Below are 17,346 nucleotides of genomic sequence, written 5' to 3' on the forward strand. Positions count from 1 at the left end.
AATTAACACCATGAATATGTTATCGGCTCTTTCTCTAATTGTTTCAAACTCCCAATGTTCTTTTCTTTTCTACATGCTTGAAGCTCGATCCCATTAATACCTTAATACCTGAGAGCTTAAGTTCGCTGTCCACTTAATGAGATGTCGCCACAACCCTATAGCATTTCCTGTCCAAACTCCAAACTGGAAAAGGGCGTTCGTTCGTGCTATTTAACGAGTCTATATCAGGGCAGAACCTGACGGATTATTGCCCATTGGCCCATTGCTTGATAAAATGATAAAATCGTTCAAGTCTGTGAGGTGCTTTTGCAAAAAATTGCCAAGGTGAGTTCCATATGCAGCACACACCTCTCAATATCCACATAGTTTGGGTATTAGCCCCTTATCCCAAGACACGTTAAATCTGTCATTGGGGCTTGCCAAGAGACATGCTTGGAAGTTGGAACCGACCCAAGTGATTGTTCTCAATGCCCGCCTAGCTTTCTGACAATGACAAATGACAACCATCTGGTTCTTTGTGCTTCTGACAATGACAAATGACAAGGTGAGTTCCCCATCTTGCCTTCTGTTCATTAGATACAGTTTGGTCAAATATTTCCTCACATTTCCCATTTAAGAACAGCAAAGAATCTGTTAATCATCTTAATGTCCAGGGCTGCATGCCTCTATGTGGTTATGATCATCTGGATGACTAGGTTTTGCCAGATAATCATTTAACGACTCATATAGCTCCGACCCAAATTTGAAGTCATTACAGTTCAGTCGTTCTGTCGTTCAATAAACTGAAGCATTAGAAATATTTTGCAATTTGGACAGTCGAGGCTGGGAACTAACTTCTTTCTTTTCCATCAATAAGTAATGATGAATTACAAAGGGTTGAATAATAAAGGAACCTTGTTCAAGCATGTTGCATTCAGATGCTTGAGGAGAACGTCAAAAATCTGTCCTCCCTGGATATCTAGGGAAAGGAATCACAGTCTAAGTCAATGCCAGTGACAAACGGAACCATGCACCCAAAGCCTAGGCAAATCCACTGTGTTTGACAGTCCCATAACGCCTTAGATCAAGGTACCATTGATATGGCTCAAGTGGGAGGCCCATCTCCAGTATCCTGAAATGATCAAAGTAGTTGCCCGGGAATTAATTCACAGATATAGGACTCATCACTTGAGATTTCATGCCAAAGTGTTGCAGGTAAAAGCATCCACAAAGAGTGAAACTCGACAAAGCAGTACCAACTAAAGGAATCGACTCTGAAATACCCCTTGATGCCAACCTAGGTTCCTTTTTCCATGCCAGCCAAATAGTGCTACATCCAAAGGTGGCACAGAAAGAAAGTTGAATTTCCTATGAATTCTTGGGTTGATTGCAAGACATAAAAAGTTAAATGCACATCATAACAAGCAAATGAAATTGCTGATGTTATAAGGAGTGTTTTACGGTTTCACCCCCTTGATGCTTGATCTTCAGAGCTTTCGATGAAAATATCAAATCAGCTATTTAATCATTTAGATTTAAAAAAAAAAAAAAAAAAAAAAAAAAGAAACAGAATTAGTTAACTAAAATAAATTAAAACTACTAGTATGTAGTATCGTATCAGCCAGTTAATTTACCACAAAGGATTTTATGAAGTATCAAAAAATCCACATCCACTACCACTTACTTGTATGTGAAGATTAGTAACAAATGAGCTGGAATTGTACATGAAACAATATGGTGGCTGTGACACAAACACATAATAAAAATATTAGAAATGTTGTTATCTTAAAAGTAAATTCTCTTAGAAATTTATAATTTGAAACAACTACCTGGAATTGTGGGGGAATGGTGTGAAAATTCTGCAAATCCAACTTCAGTGTAGCCCATGTTAGAAGAAATGTTTCAATTGTAAGGATTGTTATAATATGAAATTAGAAGAAAAAGTACAGTTTGTCAAATAACTAACAGAGTTGCCCGAATAACTTACATGAACATGATTTGGAATGGTGTTCTGTGGATCACTTCTATTTGTAATAGTTTGAATATTTTCTCCAAATCTTGGACCCTATGTTATAGGAGTTTTACAAGAGTTTCAATACAAAATATATCAAAATTTAATACAAAAATTATCAAACCTTAATACCTGTGTGTATGTGAGAGATTGGTCAAATTCTTGTGTGTTTGTGTTTGTCACCTTCTTGGCCACAAGATTTAGATTCCCCTCATCTCTACATTCCTGAATCATAAAAATCAATTAATACTTATATAAATAAACGTTTTAGATAAGTTAAAAAAAAAATACCTGTATAGAACATTTATCAATATATTGGTCCTCTTGTCTTTTCCTCTTGGTTGTTGCTTTTGCAAAGGCATTTTTTGGCCTTTTTGAGGAGCGTACAATGGAAACCTTGTCTTTAAATCCTTTTACTTGTTTTGAAAACCCACCTTCCACAAATCTAGCCCCAGCGCTAGCAATGCTATCATTTTCAACTTGTGTTCCATTAAGATCTATGCAAGGAGACCCAATGTTATCATTTTCAACTTGCATACTCTCAGATGATTGATCAAATGTTGTCTGCTTTAAACACCTTGTCACATCTTCCAAAAGCTTTTCTCCTACCTGCATAACCATCTTATAAGCATCATCACTAGGTGCAGCTTTATTTACTATCTGGATGAGCAAATGAGACATCTCTTTCCTATATGTTGCTATCTTTGTAGCTTGATCAGAATACCAATTAGAGGCATGAGATGCTTCACTTCTAGACGCTTTCGCACCAATAGTCCATCTTTTCAATATATAGCATGAGGGTAACATCTCCACGCGTTTATAATCAAGTATTTTCAATGCATGCCTACATAAGATCCCAACAAATTCAAACTTTTTGCAACTACAACTGACTGAATCATTTTTTGAATCATAAATCACCTTGAATCGATGATTCCCTCCATATGCACAAATTGTATATTCAACTATTGTTTCAGACACAACATGATCATCTTCAATTCTGCAATTCAACTGTTGCAATACTTCATTATGAAACATAGAAAAAATGGGTGGTGTATACACATGAGCGGCAAAATCTAATATTCCCACATGTGCTGCCATGGTTGGGGTGCTTTGCGTTGCTGCAAGTTCAGCTTTTAACTCCTCATACCGCCTATCAGCAATCACTCTCTCAAAATAGCGAAGGAATCTTGACAAATCATACCTGATATTGAGATATTTCTTGAGGCAACCATTCAAACTTTCGCTTTTCTGTGTTGTGCTCATATCAGCAGAAAATGTTTGGCGTTCAAATGCCAATGCCCATTTATGCCTTTTATTGTACAATCTTTGTAACCAATCATTCTCTTGAAGTTCATACCTATTGATCATGCTCTCCCATGCATTTTCAAGTTCATCAACATCTTCACAATCATATAGACAACAACTAAGGTCCTTAGAAAATGTCTTGAACTTCTCAAATACACCACTAAGGTGTTTTATAGCATTGTGGTACATATGCCAAACACACAACCGATGATGTGATTCTGGCAACACCAAATTAATCGCTTGTTCCATAGTTGCATCATCATCAGTTAGAATTGTATTTGGTTTTTTTCCCCCCATTTTTTTTAGAAACACCTTAAACAACCATTCAAATGTATCTGCAGTTTCATCATACAACAATGCAGCACCAAAAATAACCATTTTCTTATAATTATTCACCCCCACAAATACTACAAATGGTCTATTCTCCTTATTAATTCTAAATGTTGTGTCAAAACATACCACATCACCGAAATGAGCATAATCTGCTATCATTTGTGCATCCGCCCAAAATACATTTGTAATCAACTCAGCTTGATCAAGTTGTACCGCATAAATGAAGGATGGATCTTGTGACTGCCTATCTTCAAAATATTGTAGAATACCACCTGCCTCCCCCCTCTCCATTTTCCCAGTCCGGTATGTACTTAAGTAATTATTTAAATCTACAGAAGTAAAGTCGATATTTTCACAATCACCAGCTTCAATGGCCATTAATTCCATTGATTCTTTTGAAGCTATTAATGTGTCATTTGCCATTTTAGCTTGACTACCTTTTACCTTGCCGGTCATTTTTTGTGATCTCAAAATATGTGACTTAGTAGGGGTTGTAATCATATGATTATGAGCCTCATTAAAATCAATGACACGATAACAACCATCCTTCCAACGACTTATCTTCATAGCTGCCATACAACCACATCTTGTCTCTGCTCGACGATTCTTGACATTGAGCCTACGTTTATCTGTATCACGTCGCCTCCCTTCTCTAGAACAACAAAACTTGCTGAATCTTATTTGGCAAGTCCGCTTGCATAATACCCTATTATCCTTTCGAGCACTAAATCCCACCCTTCCAGCATATGCATTATAAAATTCGTATGCTTCATCAACCGTATTAAAAATCATGCCAATCTTTGGGATCCACTCTTCAGGAATAGGATTCGATCTTTCCTTGAGTTTATTTTGTATACTTGTATCAAAGCCTCTTGTTTCTTCAGAAGTAGGCAAACCATCAATAGGTTTGGCTGGTTCTCCCCTGTTGGGTAAAGGATTTACCTCATTGGAATCATTGATAGTGGTAGTATGTTCAGGTTTGTCTCTGTCAAATTCAAAACCCAACCTTTGCATGGACTGTGAGGTATCCTCCATTCTTTGTTTGGTTATCCTGTTACACATAACAAATTTTAACCAACTATCAAAACATTATAACATCAAAAAAAGAAAAGAGAAAAAAGCTAAAATCAACATGATGAGAAGAGCAATATAGTAAGTTGGGAATCCACCATGTTATAGATTAAAAATAGATTCAATTAATCATCTAACTGCAACAATGGTTTCCTACTACATCTACTGCAAACCTATAACTGGTTATATGAAGACAATAGGCTTACACGCCATCCTCTCAAAATGCCTAATATAAAATTCTCATAGGCAAATTTGTATAGCAACATGAAAATAGAATTTTTTTTTTTTTTTTTGCTTCATGGGACTACACAACAAGGGGTAGCCCATCCCCCTTGTTAGAATGCTCAAGTCAGGGGTATTTTGGTCATTCTGGATTATCTACTTGAGAGTGAAAGGTCTATTGTATCTGAGTTTAAGTTGTGTCCCATCTTCTATGAGGGACAAAATGGTCTTTTCTATAACTCTATGTTTTTGAATAAATACAAGTGGGTCAGCTAAGGGAGTGGGATTTTTTACCCTCTTCTAGTTTGGCCGAACCTTTCTTTCTTTCTTCTTCTTCTTCTTCTTCTTCTTCTTCTTCTTCTTCTTCTTCTTCTTCTTTCTCTTTTCTTTCTTCTTCTCTACTTCAACCTAGAATCTGCTAGGTTTTACTAACACGGTATCAGAGCTGTAAGGTCGTATCCTCATTTCTTTCTTGCTACTGTTCTCTTTCTGGGTTCGCCGCCAACTTTCACAATCATCTTCTTCCTTTTCGACTGACCTGAGTGGAGGTTCGATAAGGGGCTGAAAAGGAGCTGTCGTTTTGTGGGCCTGGAGGTGAGGATGCCTCTGGTCATTGCTGTGGTGGTCGTTGGAGTGGTATACTAAACCCTCTATTCAGTATCGAAGAGGGCTGAATGTGGACAGGTATGAACACTACTGTTGTTTGTCCAAGTAAGGGACTGAATGTTTCTTTTTGTTTCAAAAGTTGGTTGTGGTGGTGCTCAGTGTGATTGAAATGCATCTCAGTCATGTTCCTCTGCATTTCTCTTCGTATGTATGTTGAAAGAAGAGTTGTCGACTGCTGAAGTTCACAACAGCAGTAGATTGGTGGTGGTTGTGTCGTGGTGATTGGTGTGAGGACTGAGTGATTTCAGTCTTAGTGTGTTGATGGTGAACGGTTCTGCAGTGTGCAGCCCAGGTGTTTGATGTGAAGACTGAGTGATTTCAGTCTTAGTGTGTTGATGGTGAATGGTTCTGCAGTGTGCAGCTCAGGTGTTTGATGTGAAGACTGAGTGATTTCAGCCTTAGTGTGTGGTGTAATGTGTATTTAAAGAAGCTGGAATTGGTGGTTTTATAAGTGAGATAAGTCTTGTGAAAGAGTGTAAGGTTGTGTTGTATATTTGAAGGTGAAATAATTAAGATGGCTTAATTTGAAAATGGGAATGATAACAAAACAGGTGTCATGCTTTCTCCAGACTATCTAAGTGTTCAAATGACATCCATCAAGTTGAATGGTGAGAATTATGTACCATGGGCAAAATCTGTGGAGGTGTTCTTGAAGGCCAAGAGGAAGGTAAAACATGTAAGAGAGGATAAACCTCCCTCTGATTCCCCTGGGTTCAGTGACTGGGAACAAGTAGATGCATAGATAATGACATGGCTCTGGAACAGCATGGAACCAAAGATTAGTGTGAACTTCATGTTCCTAGATACAGCTAAGGAAATCTGGGATCATGCTAAGAAGTTGTACTCTGGACAAGACAATACAACTAGGGTGTATCAGTTGTACCAAGAGTATTTCAATTTGAAGCAAGGGAGTCAAAGCTTAGAAGAGTACTATGCAAGTTTGAGGAATATTCGTAATGAGCTTAATGTGTATCATCCTCTAACATCAGATGTTCAGATCCAACAACAGCAACGTGAGCAACTTGATGTGACAAGGTTTCTTGTGGGGTTGAAGGTTGAGTATGAGCCTGTCAGAGCACAAATATTGGGAAGATCTGCTCTTCCCTCACTTGAAGAAGTTTTTGCTCGTCTTAATAGGACATCCATTGACTCGGTAGAACATTATTCTCTCTCCGACAGATCTGGTTTTGTAGTGACTAAGGGGGGTGGTCGTGGAAATAGAAGTGATGGTGTCAAGAGTGGACTCCCAAGCAACTGTGGTGGTCACATGTTTAGCAGGGCTAGTGGTCGCACTAGAGGCCGAGACTCAGGGGGAGGTCGGGGAAGAGGAAGGAGTAATACTCAGAGAAAGTGTACACATTGTGGTTTAGAGGGGCACACAGTCAATTTCTGCTATGATTTGCGTGGTGCACCCAACACTTGGGCTAACCATGCTAGGATTAAGAGTAGTGACACAATTACTGAAAGTCAACAAACTGACCCAATCCCCTCCACATCTACTTGTGCTTCTGAGAAGGAAATGGTGAGTGTACCACGTGCAGTATATGAGCAGTTCATTCAAACATCTCAGCAGAACACCGCTACACTTGCCCATTTAGGTATGGCTTGCTTAGCTTCCAAAGACTCACACTGGATCATTGACTTTGGGGCCTTGGACCATATGTCTGGGACTCATGATGTATTTTCTTCCTTTTCCCACTCCTCCACACCTCAAATAGTTACACTTGCTAATGGTTCTACATCTCCTATCTGTGGTGTTGGTGATGTTAATCTCTCCTCCTTGCCTTTATCATCTGTTTTATATGTTCCTAAGTTTCCTTTTAACCTTATGTCTGTCAGCAGATTAACTAAGTCTCTTAATTGTTCTGTAACCTTCTACCCTTCTTCTTGTGTGTTTCAAGATCTCAAGACGGGGAGGAAGATTGGTGGAGGGCATGAAGCAGGTGGATTGTATTACCTTGATGGTGGTGGTCCTCCAGTAGCTTTTCAGTCATCTCTTACTCTTCTTCAATGGCACTACAAATTTGGTCATCCTTCTCTCAAGGCCTTGAAGTTACTGGTTCCTTCCTTGAGTCATCTTTCATCATTAGATTGTGAGTCATGTCAATAGTTCCGTTCTTCTCAGATGCTGGGGTCTCTTCCTCTCCCTCTGTGGTTCCCCTTCCTGGACCTGTTGTGGACATCCTTCCAGTAGCTCCTGTTTCCACTACAGATACACATCCTAAGCCTGTTACTACTGAGAATCTGCCAATCACTCAAGTGTATACCCGCAGAAGTGCATCGGGCCCTCCTCCACTTCAACCCCTGTCGACAGATCCTGCTACTGCTCCTCCTTCAGATCATGATCTTCCTATTGCTCTGCAAAAAGGTAAACATACTTGTACTTCTCACCCCATTTCACACTATGTTTCTACTGCTTACATTTCTGCTTCTCATTGCAAATTTATATCATTACTCTCATCTGTTTCCATTCCCAAGAGTGTCCAGGAAGATCTTGCCTCCCCAGGGTGGCAACAAGCCATGGAAGAACTCTCTGCTCTACAACATAATCACACATGGGAACTCACCGCTCTTCCTTCCGGTAAGCACACAGTTCGGTGTAAATGGGTCTACACAGTGAAGTATCTTCCTGATGGCAGTGTGGAGCGATTGAAAGCGAGCTTGGTGGCCAAGGGTTATTCTCAGATGTATGGTGTGGACTATATGGAGACATTTTCTCCTGTGGCTAAGATTGGTTCAGTTCGGGTGCTGATTTCATTAGCTGCTATATATGATTGGCCTCTTGAACAACTTGACATCAAAAATGCCTTCTTGCATGGTGATCTAGTTGAGGAGGTGTATATGGAGCAACCACCAGGGTTTGTTGCTCAGGGGAGTCTGGCGAAGTGTGTAGGCTCAAAAAGGCAATTTATGGACTAAAACAATCTCCACGTGCTTGGTTTGGCAGGTTCAGTGAAGTGATGAAAGCCTTTGGGATGAAACAATGTCAGGTTGACCATTCTGTGTTCAGCTATAACTCGAAGGATGGGAAAATCTTGCTAGTCGTGTACGTGGATGATATTGTCATAGCTGGGAGTGATAGCAATGGAATCAACAGGTTGAAGAAATTCTTACAGGATCACTTCAATACGAAAGATCTGGGAAAGCTGAAATATTTCCTGGGAATAGAGGTTGCGAGGTCAAAACATGGGATCAACCTATGTCAGAGAAAATACGTTCTTGATCTACTTGAAGAAATAGGGTTGTTAGGTGCTAAACCAGCAGAGACTCCTATGGAACTCAATGCCAAGCTGAGTGTTGATGCGGGTGAAGAGTTTGATGATCCTAGAAGATACAGAAGGTTGGTGGGCAAATTGAACTACCTGACCATTACTCGACCAGATATATCATTTGTTGTGAGTGTGGTGAGCCAATTTATGCAACATCCCCGGGTTCCTCACTGGGAAGCTGTTCTGAGAATTGTTAGGTACCTAAAAGGTGCTCCAGGTCGTGGTTTGTTATACCAAAGTGGAGGAACTCTTGAGATAGTAGGGTACATAGATGCTGACTAGGCTGGTTCTATATCAGACAGGAGATCAACTACAAGGTATTGTACCTTCCTCGGTGGCAATCTTGTAACTTGGAAGAACAAGAAACAAACAGTGGTGGCAAGAAGTAGTGCAGAAGTTGAGTACAGGGCTATGGCCCATACCACATGTGAGCTAGTATGGCTGAAGAACTTGCTTCAAGAGATGGGATTCTCAATTGACAAACCCATGAAATTATACTGTGATAACCAAGCTGTTGTTCACATTTCTTCCAATCCCGTCTTTCATGAGAGAACTAAGCATATTGAGGTTGATTGTCGCTTTGTAAGAGATAAAGTGATAAGTGGGGTGATAACCACATCTCATGTGAGCTCAGGAAATCAGTGGGCAGATCTCCTCACAAAGGAATTGTCTCGGAGAAGAATAGATTACATTTGTAACAAGCTAGGACTATATGATATATACTCTCCAGCTTGAGGGGGAGTGTTAGAATGCTCGAGTCAGGGGTATTTTGGTCATTCTGGATTATCTAATTGAGAGTGAAAGGTCTATTGTATCTGAGTTTAAGTTATGTGTCCCATCTTCTATGAGGGACAAAATGGTCTTTTCTATAACTATGTTTTTGAATAAACACAAGTGGGTCAGTTAGGGGAGTGGGATTTTTTACTCTCTTCTAGTCTGGCCGAACCTTTCTTTCTTCTTCTTCTTCTTCTTCTTCTTCTCTACTTCAACCTAGAATCTGCTAGGGTTTACTAACACCCCTCCCTTAACCCCCCCCCTCCCAACCCTGGTGAAAATAGAACTCCAGTTCAAAACACAGTTTCCTACTACTGCATCCAGGCTCACATAATGAAATTTTATCCATCATCAAGTTAAATCATTATAGTCCTAACTCTTATGGGACTGCCAAGTTAACAGACTTCTGGTACGGTTGTAGAGAGAATCCACAAGAATGATTCATGACTAGTTGGAAACAAATAAAAATAATAACTGATTCCAGACCTAATCTAACTGGGTTATGAATGATGAGTCTTGTAACATATCCTAAACAATGCAGAATAGCCTCCAGCTTTCAGCTCGTTCATAATCTCAGGCCTATCAGTGCTGGATTAAACCTGCTAACATGACAAGGGAAAACAGGTACTTGACATATTAATTCTAAAAGTTTGAGTAACAACTAACAACTGAACACCCCCATTGTCGAGATTGTCTTGCACAGCCTATACCAAGAAAGGAAAAAGACTGAAAGCTGTCACAGTAAGATTTTCCAAAACCCTTGAGAAGATGAGTTGGAAGTAAGGCTTTGTTAACTTTAGCTGTACTTGCAGCTTCTCATAGCTCTTGCAATTTAGAAATTTCCAACTCAAATTGAAGATCACTATTCTGACCTCCCTTTTCTAAAAGAGTTTACAAACTACATTTAAGGTTGTGACATTTATGCATATAAGCCAACCCCACAGTTTGGTGATTGGTCTTATGTCTGTTGAGTTGAGTAGATGTCTATACACATACACACAACAAGGGACGTTGAGGCTACCAGTTCGCTTCACAGTTTAAAAGCCAATAATCAGAACCACAATGGTTTCAACACCCACATTTCCATCAGGCAAAATAATCTTCAAACTATTGATGGGCATTATCTATAAAGTAATAAAATAAAGGAAAATGATATTTGAAACTTGCATGATAGGTAATAGGAAAACAAAATTGTGAGACAACATAAGAGTTGATTGTCACATAACAATGAAGAACATAGGTGGCATAGTGTCAAGGTGACACCTAGGCAACGAGGCAGCCTTGGAGGGTTGCCTCACTTAATGGCCAAGCTAATTTGTACATGGCACTACGAAATACTTTTGTGTTCTTAATTTGTTGAGATTATAATTATAAAATATACATTATTAAACTAAAATATTCCCCTTGCATGCTTGTATAGTAGGCTTTTTTTTTATTTTCTTAATTGTTAGGGTTCAATCAACACACATGCTGTTGTATGCTGTCTTGAACCCTCAAAGACTTCAAAACCTGAACCAATACAGAAGAACTTAAAATTTTGTCCAATCAACACATTTTCCTTCTCCTTTTTCTTCCACCTTTTCTTTTCTTCTTCTCCTAGGACAAAAATAGGGACTCATCCCCTATATTTTCTGAAATTTCTTTTCTTTCTCATGAATATGCTGACTTTGCTATACTTTAACTTGAATTTAATACTTTTCTTATGAAAATTATAGGTTAATGAAATATGATCACTAGTTGCTATTGGAACCTAGGTAACCCTAGAACACAAGGCACCCCCTACCTAGCCTCACCTTGGCATCTTGAAAACTATGATAGAGGAAAAGAAACTAAGTCCAGCAGTTTACGATTAGTGTTGTAAAAACAGCCAAAACCAAGAAGACTAATCAATACAGACAAAACAACCATCTCAGGAAAAAAAATGTTTTTACATTATATCCAGTATTTTAAAAGTGCAAGGGCAATTTGCTCCCGAGGCGCAGGGTGAGGCATGTGCCTTTTTGAAGCAAGGCACAAAAATTCAAAACATGCAAAAAATGCCAAATTTCAAAAAAATTGCAAAAAAAAATTAAAAAATGCTAAGCATAATATAAATAAAAATATACTTTAATTTCAAAATAAATATTTTTAAAAACCTATTATCTAAAATTAAAATACATAAACATAACATGTAAAGTGTATTCAAATGAACATTTAAAAATAAAATCAAACATATAAAACATTTTCAAGCATGTAAAACCCACAATTTCTTTTCTTTTTCAATTGCACTACTTTAAATAGCTAATGTAATGTAAAACAACCTGCATTCTTGATTCTACAAGCCACCTTTGTACCAAATCCCTTGCGGCAAGCCCAAACAAATCCATGTTATGGTTTAAATTCTTAATACTTACACAAAAGTAAATGACCTTATAATGTTAATTGTCTTTTAAGAAGATATTTTACTAGGATGAACAACAATAGAAAATAGGGGGTTCTCAGAGCAAGGGACCAAAAGGCACAAAAAAATAATAAAAAGGCACATGCTTGGGCTGAAGCGCAAGGCGTATGCCTTTTGAAAGTGTTACACCTAGGATACAGGCGAGGAGCATACCTTAAAATGTGCCTCGCCTAAGTGCCTAGGCGCACCTGAGGCCCACCTTTTAAATCACCGATTATATCCAATAAGAGTGATCGATACATATTGCGAGAGGAGGTGGGACTTGGGAGTGAGATCAAAGTTTCTCCAACACGTCTTTTGGTTCCAGCAACTAGAGCAAGGGACAAGTTGGTCATTGCAAGGCAGTAGAAGAGCTTTTGAGTTCTGAGGCTGCCGATGGGTGTGAGTGACCACTGAAAGGAGGTGGATGCCGACAGAGCAAGGAGGTGAGAGGATGGATTAAGGCAACTCGAGTTCTGCAAACCCTCTGCTCTGTTCGTTCAGGTGGGAAGGGAAAATGAAACAAGAAAACCAAAAAAGGGTTTAGGGGCGGAGTTGGGAGCTAATGGGATGGGTTTAATGCCTGTCCCATTAGTCACACACATGGGAAGCTTGCACCCATAAGTTAGGACATGTGGCACTCCCACGCTGTGTTGGGTACTTGACGGGAACAAATCCAAACTCGTCCAAGATTAAACTATAGTGATGAACCTCTGTAGTACTGCTTTACCATCACTCACCAGGCCAACCACAGAGCCATACTAAAATGAAGTGAGAGAGAACAAAGCTGACCCAAACTAAGTTAATTCTTCAAGCTCAAACTACTAGTTGCAATTTTGCATCAAAACAAGGCTAACTGAACCTGTTGCCACAGGCATCTAAAGGCTAACACATGGGGCCAAATAGGCAGGGTTAACAAATGAGAGTGATTGGGTTAGCCATTACTGCAACTTACTGTGATCCAAGAAGCAGTGGAAGAGGGCCACTAAAGGGTGGACCGACTGCAGTCTGCTAATGATATATAGCAGAGACAGAAGGCTGCACAAAGGTCCTATGCGCTACAATATGCAAAAGAGGAGACCACACCCTGCTATCTTATTTCACTTTCTATTTTTCTATTGTCCTGAGATCTTAAAATAACATGAGCAAAGCAAACATGAACCATTACGGCATGATTTGACACAAAAAACACAGCTACCTCACTTTGCTTGGCCTTATTGTGGTTGCTTTGATGCTCAAGAAAAGCTAAATAAGAAATGAATGATGATGATCATACAAGTCAGCTATCTTTGGGGAGAAAGACAACTATAATACTGGGTCAACTAGAGGTTTAAAGAGTGCAATGCAAATCATCAAATAAGATAAGGCATTTATGCGAACATCCAAGCTACAGATGTATGTTCAGCTTGCTTATTCCCCTTGTTTGATCATGCAAGACTGAAGATTATCCTGTCCTTCCCTTCTCATTTAGCCATAATGTTGACACTTGGGGAGTTACAAGACATATATAACTCTTCCCACCCATACAAGTCAGCTATCTTTGGGGAGAAAGACAACTATAATACTGGGTCAACTAGAGGTTTAAAGAGTGCAATGCAAATCATCAAATAAGATAAGGCATTTATGCGAACATCCAAGCTACAGATGTATGTTCAGCTTGCTTATTCCCCTTGTTTGATCATGCAAGACTGAAGATTATCCTGTCCTTCCCTTCTCATTTAGCCATAATGTTGACACTTGGGGAGTTACAAGACATATATAACTCTTCCCACCCAAACAGCAATCAAGTCAAATGATGGGACATGAATTGGAACACGATCACAGTAGCCATGCAGTAAAGTATAATCAAACAACTATTACAATTAACTTATGTAGATAAAAATTGCAAAAGTCAAAACTCAACAACCTGCACACACAAAAACAGATGGTGAAATGAACTGAAACATGGGCATGTGTATTCATTAAATTCTTGATTTCATCCAAGGAATCTCAGCTCACACCTCATGTTAGCGTTAGTGTCTAAAAGGAAGGGGCCCCTCTATTATCTCCAAATTCCACGTAATGGAAGAAGGGAAAACAAATTTGAAGGGGACAAAGTTAACTCACTTTGCTAGGTAAAATGGTAAAACCTTCCTTTCTCCCTCTGTCTCTTTCTCTTCTTAAGACCTCCCTTTTTTATCAGCAACAAAGACCTACCCTTACAAAGCATTCTATGATATCTCTTGCACCTCAACGATTAAATCCTTTATAAGTCCCTTATATAGCATCTTTATGAGATCCATTATACTCACATTTCAAGGTCACTGTTTGACTTGGACCAACAACCATAAACAAAGGTGGAACTTGAAAACCCATGGTCGTCTCCTATACTTTGGTGGTTAAATTAAAGGCGTGTAGGTTACTAGGTTATTAGGTAAATCCAAGGGGTGGTAATGATATAAAGTATTGGACCAAAACCTAGAGGGAGGTAAATGTAACTTAACAGATTATGGGGTCAAATTATACACCATGGCCATCTCCTATATTTTGTTTGTTTTTAGGAGTGGGTTCCACATTTTGCATTAGTCCTTCTACCAACAGACCTTAGGTTTGAAAGGAGAAAGAGCTGAATCAAAGTTTATGCATGCCCAAGATGCTTCTACAGCCCAAGATGCTGAAATTGTCAATGTCTTCATCTCATGCAGCTGACTAAAGAGAGAATCACTAGCTTGTGTGGTATCATAGTCACAAAATCTGTTTCAAATAACTAAATTATCTATTAAAATTGAGAACCTAGATAAATCAGTTAAGAACAATTCAACCTGATTAATAGATGATATAAAATTTTGAGCCACTTTTGTGAGCAGCCCCAACTTTCTGTTTAAGAACCTATCAAACAAAGAAGAAATAGACCTAATTCTGTCCAAAAAAACAGCCAACAAGACCAAGATACAACTGAATGCAAAACTTTATTATTATGTCATGTACTCGTGTAATTCTTATGTACATGTAGACCCATTTCAAATCAATTATAGTAGGATCTACCATTTATAATCTGTAATTGATCCAACAGATCTGTAAAAGGATTTGGGTCTGCCACAAAACATACCAAATTGAGATTTTGCAGTCTATAATCCATTCCGGATTGAGATTTTATTAGTATTACTAGTTATATATTCCATTATAATCTGTTGTTTGAGCTCATTTTTCATCGTAGAAGTTAACTTTTTATACATGAATTTCATTATGACATGGATAATTTGACAACTAAGAGTATTTATATAGATTAGAAAGCCATCCATGAATATGCAACTTGAAAATCATGTTTCAAAACCCATTTACATATCTTATTTGAAAAATTTTCAACTCTATTCGTTCAAAACTATGAATTGACCAACTTTCCTATTTTCGCACGGTTTTATGGTGGGAGGAAGAAAGGTTACTGCACCTTGAGAAAACTCATTTTAACAGTTCCCCAACGGTGTGGGATCATGAAAGTTGAAACAACGAAGAGATGATCCATTGAATTAACGAAGAAATCAAGAAATATTGAAAGAGAAGCAAGGAGAAAATGTTTTATCTTGGAGAGGTGGCCTTTTGAAACGACGAGTTGTATTGAAGCAGCGATGGTTCAAGGAATTAGGAAAAAATCAAGAAATTGCATGAGATCGAAAAGGAATTAACCAGGAGATCGTCGGGACACTAGTGCAACTAAAGATTATCAGGAAATTACAGGAGATCGAAAAAAAATACATAAAAACTGAACCTACATCAAGAAATTACAAGCAAGGAGAAAAGCCCCTTTCGTCTCACACTCAACAGAGAGACGAAAGGGCTTCTTGTCACACTCAACAGAGATCCAACTATTTTTTTACTAACAAAAGAAAACAAAAACAAAAAAAAAAAAAAAACCTGAGAGATCGACCACCGACGAAGAATACGATTGGTTGTTCCGTTAAGCAGAGGGAGAGCCGTTGAATAGCAGTGTGAGAACGAAGAAGGACGAAAGAGTGTAATAGGGATTAGCTGAATGCATTGGCTGTGAAGCGGGCTGTGGAAGTGGAACCGATGATAACATCTTACATACATCCCACGCCGGTGATAAAATACAGTGGCGATTTTATGTTTTTTGCGGAAACTACGTTAGTACCCCTTTTCTCACGTGTTAATTTGATCATGCGTGTTCTTTTTCTTACTTTATAAGACGCAGCAGCGAAGATAAGCGAATCCGTTTTCAGTCTGGACTGGAATCGAATCCGTCTGTTAATGGACCGCTGTGGCCTTGTTTAGTGTCTAGAACCGAATCCGTTTTAGAGACCAAACCTCATTGTGGCGTGAGAAAAAAAGGGTGAGAGACGAAACGGGATGGGCTCATGAAAAATATGCTGTAGGGTGCTTGTGAGACGCGCATGCAAATTCGGAGCTCTCTGTATAATCCCTATAACTTAATTCCCCCCTACTCCCCCGTAGAGAGAGTGCCCCACGGCCATGAGCCATCCCAAGGAATGGGCTGTGGGGAGCCCATTCGAACTCTAAAGTCTATATTGGCTTCTCCATACAGTCCATCTTACGAGTTCAAATCTGAGCCCTATAACATCTCATGGCACATTCCTATGGTGTATTGAAAACATATTCCAGTGATAGTATCAGAATTGATAATATAATCATTGGAAGATGTTATTAATACATGGCAGGAATGTGCTGCGAGACATTATGGAGAGCAGATGTGAACTCCCATCTTACATGCACATTTCAAATCCTAATGCATGATTGAAATGTGGGGTACACTCTACGAGAACCAATGCGAATTCTGAGAAAATACATCCCAGTTCTCTTTATTAGACCCCAATTCGTTCTGAAACAACTTTTGTTACAATATTATCGTAGCACTGCATTTAAACAACCAGATCAAATCCTTTGATGTAGCACTGCATTTAAACAAGAAGATCAAACCCTTTGATGATTCGATACGGCCCCACCTTGGGAATATGAGATGAAGGACGTCTTGGTGGGGCCATAGCAATAAATCTAAGGCCTTGGTTTTCAGTATGGTTTTTAAAAAACTGGTCAGGGGTTCTGTTATCAGTTCGAACGGTCCAACCGTTCGATCCAAATGGCTGGCTTGTTTTGACAAAAAATTAAAAAAAAAATAAAATTTTGAAAAATGGTTAAGACCGTTTGAACGGTTAACCAGCCGGTTTAATGGTTTACTGACCAAAATCAATTATTTTGAAGAAAAAATGGTTTTGGAGAAAAACGGATGATCGATAACCGGTTTTCCGATCCGATCCGATTTGAAAACAGTAGTTTTCAGTTTT

General features: G+C 38.8%; 1 protein-coding gene across 4 annotated transcripts; it reads right to left on the reverse strand.

Moving 5' to 3' along the window:
• Window positions 1-823: 823 nt before the first annotated feature.
• LOC148877917 (protein FAR1-RELATED SEQUENCE 5-like) lies at window positions 824-16,190 on the reverse strand. 4 transcript variants are annotated; one of them, XM_088946537.1, is made up of 8 exons: window positions 15,941-16,144; window positions 2,282-4,679; window positions 2,123-2,215; window positions 1,967-2,044; window positions 1,809-1,838; window positions 1,664-1,720; window positions 1,236-1,309; window positions 824-1,111 (listed from the first exon to the last, which is right to left on the reverse strand). In XM_088946537.1, exons 2-7 carry the CDS (start codon window positions 4,661-4,663, stop codon window positions 1,277-1,279), a joined length of 2,673 nt encoding a protein of 890 aa, XP_088802663.1. In that variant the 5' UTR covers window positions 4,664-4,679; window positions 15,941-16,144; the 3' UTR covers window positions 824-1,111; window positions 1,236-1,276. The 4 variants fall into 4 exon arrangements, with proteins under 4 accessions (XP_088802663.1, XP_088802647.1, XP_088802654.1 ...); XM_088946521.1 differs by having other exon boundaries at window positions 1,809-1,850; XM_088946528.1 differs by lacking the exon at window positions 1,236-1,309 and having other exon boundaries at window positions 1,809-1,850; window positions 15,941-16,190.
• Window positions 16,191-17,346: the final 1,156 nt, after the last annotated feature.

The sequence above is a fragment of the Nelumbo lutea genome, chromosome 1 (assembly GCF_056320005.1).
Source record: "Nelumbo lutea isolate HS-2025 chromosome 1, American lotus-T2T, whole genome shotgun sequence".
Classification (NCBI taxonomy): domain Eukaryota; kingdom Viridiplantae; phylum Streptophyta; class Magnoliopsida; order Proteales; family Nelumbonaceae; genus Nelumbo; species Nelumbo lutea.

Bases quoted from the DNA above. Each gene is read 5' to 3' on its own strand.
- LOC148877917 (XM_088946521.1), bottom strand. From the start codon at position 4,663: ATGGAGGATACCTCACAGTCCATGCAAAGGTTGGGTTTTGAATTTGAC. The intron at 2,216-2,281 runs GTATTTTTTTTT...TTTATGATTCAG, and splicing joins TTGATAAATGTTCTATACAG to GAATGTAGAGATGAGGGGAA. The intron at 1,851-1,966 runs GTAAGTTATTCG...GCTACACTGAAG, and splicing joins CCATTCCAAATCATGTTCAT to TTGGATTTGCAGAATTTTCA.